The 5,836-nt window shown below is 49.2% G+C and overlaps 1 protein-coding gene across 1 annotated transcript; it reads left to right on the top strand.

The window, feature by feature from the left end:
* The first annotated feature begins 2,731 nt into the window (after positions 1–2,731).
* LOC110925745 (uncharacterized abhydrolase domain-containing protein DDB_G0269086-like) lies at positions 2,732–4,022 on the top strand. The gene is made up of 3 exons (XM_022169620.1): positions 2,732–3,283; positions 3,372–3,497; positions 3,603–4,022. The coding sequence occupies exons 1-3, from the start codon at positions 2,732–2,734 to the stop codon at positions 4,020–4,022; spliced, it is 1,098 nt and encodes a 365-aa protein (XP_022025312.1).
* The last annotated feature ends 1,814 nt before the right edge of the window (positions 4,023–5,836 follow it).

Genomic DNA, 5,836 nt, shown 5'->3' with positions numbered 1-5,836 from the left:
TCAGTTCCGCATATTCCACGTGTGCTCGTGGGTCTGTGCGGATATGTCTATACCCCCTTAACCATGGAAGGATATAATTTTTAGCTATTTTGAGGGGTACGTAAAAAAAACGACATGCGGTATGGGTTATGGTGCGATATACCAGAGAAACCGCATGCCGCTTGTGTTTGGATAATGTTGTCGCTTTTTGTTGTATACGTGGCTGAGCGCACGTGTGAGTTGGTGGAAGTTGGTGAGATTTCCTGGCATGTGCTGAAATGAAAGGACATTTGCACTGCCCGAGGTCATTAAATGCACTGTAGCAGGGGTGTAAACGTCTCCTATGTCAGGCGCGTGTGCGACCACGCGCGCGTGGTAACCGTCAGCGGAAGCGTCACTTGACACGTGGTGCCGCATAATTCGCTCTTTTTAAACGTGATGATTCAGTTTCTATGTTGCATTAATTGCGATCGGTATATAAGGGGAAACCGTTCATGGTTTCCCCTCACTTGTTCAAAATTTCAAAAATTCCGGTGAGAGAAAAAAGTTTCCTCTATCTTCTCCGATAAGGTTTTCTGAAATTCCGGTGAGGTGGTTTGAGTTTTAGTCCTCATTTCTTTTTCTTCTACAACTCTTATGGCTGAACCATCAAATCCACACAATGTGGAGGGTGAAAACCCTGAACAGCCGGTGGCAGCGGCTGATGAAGATGAAGACGATGATGGTAGTGCTCCCGGTGGTGGGTTACCGGTATTGAAGTGGTCAAGGGAGCAGTTTAGGGTCCTGATGACCAGCATACAAATGGCAGATGAGTGGGGTGCCACGTACCCACAAGAGGGTGACACCGGTGCCGATGCTCCGGCGGGATACATCACCCTATGGGCTGAGTTTTTTTAGGATGGCAACCTTCGATTGCCGGTGACGGTGTTTGTTGCCGAGGTATTAGAGCACCATCACCTTCATATTTCCCAACTGAGTCCATTTGGGATGTTCCGAATCAGGAACTTCGAGTACACCTTCCGGGCTCATGGTTTGGACGTTACTGTTGAGAATTTCCGGCGGTTCTACCAGTTGACGGTAAACACCGGCTTTTTCTCTTTTAACCAGAGGTATGGGAGCCCCAAGCTGATGACCCCTCCGAAGGGTCTTACCAAGTGGAAAAAGATATTTTTCTATGTTAAAGCCTGTGCGGTGCATGCCAACATGACCTTTCGGGACGTGAGTGTGGGTGTTACTTCGGAGGATATTCCTATCGCCACCGCAAAGACTGTGGATTGGTTCTCTAGGCTGCGGCCTATTGAACTTAAGAAATTGGACAACAATCAGTTGTGGGTGTTGCGGATGATGCTTAGCAGGCCGGACAGGAAGGTAAGGCCCGTTTTGCGGGAAAAGAATGGTGGTAAGCCTGTTATTCTTGTGTGTTTTCCTTGCTTCTTGACACTTTTATTAATGTGCATGTGTTTTCTCAGAGAATGCGGTCGGCCTGTGGAGGATGTTTGAGCCAGACTTTAAGGGCAAAGTTGAGTTGATTGCGGTTTCGGAACGTGAAGGTTTTAACCTAGAAATTGTTGGCAATTTCCGCGTTCCCACACGTGAGATGGTGAATGCACCTATGCCGGAAGGCGAAGGTATCTTCTAAGATTCCCTTGTTGTTTTAAAGTTCAACCTTGTAATCTGCTTGCTTGCTTGTGTCGAACGCAGGTATTCTTGGGGACTTGGGAAAGTTTGAAAAACCTGTCCCTAAGAAACATGCAGAGAAGAAGCAGGTGAAAAAACTCGCGCGGGGTCGTGGTAAGGAGAAAACTGAGGGTTCTGCCGCCCCTCCTTTGGTATCGCAGGCCGCATGTATCTCTCGTTCTTGTTACCGCAGATATACCGATTACGTGGTAGTATCTGACACCCTTGAGGGTTTGGGTGTTCCAGCTGGTGGTGCGGCTGTAGGTGGGACTGCTGCGGGTGCCACCCTTGCTGGTGAGAAGAGGAAACCGGAGCAGACAGCTGCTAGTGCCGGTGAACTGAAACGTCAGAAGTTGCAGTCCAAGAGGGCTGGTCCGACACAAAAGAAAATTGCGGTTACTGCTGGTAAGTGTAACTTTCGTAAGTGTTTTGTATGCACAACTTGTTTTCTGATAGTTGTTGCTTTCTTTGCTTTGTAGAACCGCAAGGTAAAGATTTTTCTTCCTTTGATGCTCCCTCGTCTCCCTTGCATACCACGGCTACGGATGCGGGTGTTACGAAGGAAACTGCGGCACCTTTTGCCAAGGTGGTGCCCGATCCGACCGTGCAGGCGGAGAAGACTGCGGAGACGGTTGCGACCCAGATTTTTGATACCGTTGATTCTTCTAACAACTTGATCTCTCCAAATGATGCTGATAATTTGGATCTACGGTTTTGTGATACTGGGAAGCAAAAAACTGGTGCTGAGCTGCAGAAATCTCCTGCTGGGGAGAAGGTTACTGGTTCTTCTTCTGGCGGTGCGGGTTATGATGGACCTCCGATTCAGCCTGGGGAGTCTGAATTGGAGTATTATTACCGCACTTACACACAGGATCGAAATACAAGTTATCACAGACCCCCCTGGACTGTTATGCAGGGGGATGATATTTCCAACGATCCTTCCGCTTGTAGGGAAATTTTGGGTGGCCTGGGCACCCCGTTTGAAGTTGACCGTGCTCGTGCCGCATCCCCTGAACTTCGCATCAACCAACTTTCCACCATGCTTGTGGGAAGTTCCATAGTGGCGAACGCCATTATGGAGGACTATAAGTTGTTGAGTCAGAGGGAGGAAGAAGCTGCACGGATGCGGGCTGAGGCGGAGAAGTTGGTTAGAGCTGCTCGCGCAGGTGCGGAGCAGCTTGAAAAAGATAAGGCTGCTTTTGAAAAGCAGAAGCAAACTGAGGAGTGGGCTGTGACTGCCGAGCTTAAACAAGTGCGTACCCTTGCCAAGTTACTTTCTGAGGAGCATAAGAATTGGAAAGAAACACTTTCCAATGAGCGTAAGACATGGAAAGAATCTTGGGCTAAACAGAATGAAAATCTGTTTCGTGCTCGCCAGGAGTTGGTTAATGTCAAGGCAGCGAATGCTGTTTTGGGCAAAGAGAAAGCTGCGGCTGAGGTGATTGCTGTTAAATCCCAGCAGGCGGAGGCCCGGGCTGTGAAGGCTCTTGAAGAGGCCAAAGAGGCAGGGGCCCGTGCTGCAAAGGCCCTTGAAGAGGCCAAAGAGAGGGAGAGTCGTGCTTCTAAGGCTTTTGAAGAGGCGAATGTTGAGCGCACCCGTTTGAATCAGGTTGTTGGCAGCCTTCAGGTATGATTTGTTTTTTCTGTTTTATTTTTACTTCTGCCTTTCGAGAATGTTTACTAACTTTGTGCAAACTACTTCTTGCTTTTAAAAGGTTGAGGTGCAGACTCGCGAGGCCAAGCTTGCAGACATTACTGCCCGCGTGACTGTAGCTGAAGACCGGGCTAACGATGCTGTCGAGGCTAGGGACGCCCTGACCTTGTCGTTTAACCAGCTTGAGGCTGACCGTGAGTGGATGCGGTGTCACGGTATTGCACATGTAAGTATCTGATGCCTCTGTATTTATTCAGATTAGCGTGTGAATCTTATCGTTCTTTTGTTGCAGATTGTTCAAACTATCATGGATGCGCCTGAGACCGCAACTGGCATAGACTTGATCAAGCAGCGTGCCCGTGATGCTGGTTTTAAAGCTGGTTACAGCCGCTGCATCGGCTGTATAAACATTTTGTCTAAAGGCGGCTATATTGATGAACGGCCCGGGTTTCGTGACGTGGACACCGAAGCGCTTCTTGATGCGGCCGTTGCATCCTTTTATGACATGTCTCTCTCTTGTGTGGAGAAGCTTGACGAATGCTTAGAGGCCGCGGATCATGTAGACCAGTTGCGGATGCTATATGCCGACGCGGAGAGGGATGGTACAAAAAAGTGCTTAAGAGTAGAGGTGGGCGCCAATGATGAAACCTGCGTTCACTTTTTTGTACCATCCCTCTCCCTCTCAAAAGATCATGTCAGATCGCATACATAACACTACCGGGGATAACCTGAACCCCACCAACCCAGGAAATGCGGGGACGCTCCCCCAGACCTAAACCTTGGCCACATCGGCACATCAACACAAAGGGGTCCATCCCTAACGTTCGGACACGACCTATCACAGTACGCATCTGTGATCCCTCCGGACATGGACCCTCACACCTGGTATGACCAGCAGGCGGCCCTGCTGGCCGCAACATACAACCGAGCTTGCGCTGAAGCACAGATACAAGCCGGACCTACCCCGACACCACATACACCTGCAGGTCGTATTTTACAATACGACGGCAGGGCACCCTCACGTCCAGCCTCCAGAAGTAGGCGTGAAAACCGCGGATCCTATTACTGTGAGGTCCGCACAATAAATGAGGACGATTCCTCATATGGGTCTCGCACCAGAGGCCCAATACAAAGCCACCTGGGCCCCCAAGGCGACAACAGGTAGCAATCCACAGTCCACCGCGGTTCCGGCATCCAAAGCCGGCTAGGACCGCTGCCCCAACACGAAGGGTATGGCCGCACCGACCCGGACGACCATACATATTGTGGGGATTCTCATGACACCAGCAGCAGACCGGGAGGACGCAACTATTCTCCTCCCACTCACCCCCGCAACACATATCTACGCGCTGCAAAGCGCCCCGAGAACCAACCTTACAGGCCAAGAGCCACGACCGAAAACTCTAAATTCGCCCCAAGAATCGCACACGCCCATGTCACCACCACAAAATTCCCATTCAACATTGGGAAATACAACGGTTCGTCCTACCCGGACGATCACGTGAATATTTTCATGGGCGCAGGGTGCAACGGCAGGTGGGACGAGCCCACCTGGTGTCATTTTTTCCCGCAGACCCTCACGGGTCTGGCCAGGGCTTGGTTCGATTCTTTGTCAGTTGGATCACTGGCCTCATTTGAGGAACTACATGCAAAGTTACTCGCACATTTCAGCCAGCAGAGACGTCACCGTGTTACGATGGACGTCATGAATATCTGGCGAAGGGACGACGAATCTCTCGAAGCATTCGTCGTCCGCTACAATAAAGAATGCCTGGAGATAGGTGACGTGGCCGACCAAATGGCACGTAACCACTTCATCCATGTCGTCAGGGATGAACAGATGGTTATGACTATCTCCGGCAAAGACGGCTTGCCGAAGAAATGGGAGGATGTCATGACTGCGGTCAAGACATACGCCCAGACTCAGTGGTCTCTTAAACCGCACCTCACAAAGACAAATGTCACACCCCGATTTCCACGTGTCACCGGTGGGCCCGGTGTGGGGTACAGTGACGTAGTTGGCATCGTCATAGACAAACAACACAATATAATGATGCACAGCGGAAGCAGAATAGATACATTTCAACTTTAATTTAAAATGACATAATAACATTATAAGTAGTTGAAACGGATCCACAGGCGGATCAAATAAAATAAGATAAAAATTGTTCAACAGATATTTTGTCGTCCGAGCTTGCGAGACTATAGTGGACGCTCTTAGGAAACAGCCAGCCTATTTCGTATAGTACCTGCACTTAACCTTTTGGGAAAAATACGTCAGTTTACACTGGTAAATACAAATCAACTGACTCATTTTGAAAATGATTGAAAATTGATTTAAATGCACAAGGCATAAATATTTTTATTAACTTGGGATAATTATGCAATATAAACTTGTGAACGATTTACATGCACTCGTATCTTTGGTGGCCCGGGATCTACTGTCCGGGCTAAAGATTAAATGACACACCACATTAAAGAGTTATACACGCCGAGTGTACGCCTACACCCCGTGCTCTGGTCGTG

The sequence above is a fragment of the Helianthus annuus genome, chromosome 1 (assembly GCF_002127325.2).
Source record: "Helianthus annuus cultivar XRQ/B chromosome 1, HanXRQr2.0-SUNRISE, whole genome shotgun sequence".
Classification (NCBI taxonomy): domain Eukaryota; kingdom Viridiplantae; phylum Streptophyta; class Magnoliopsida; order Asterales; family Asteraceae; genus Helianthus; species Helianthus annuus.
This window is presented reverse-complemented; position numbering and strand designations above follow the sequence as displayed.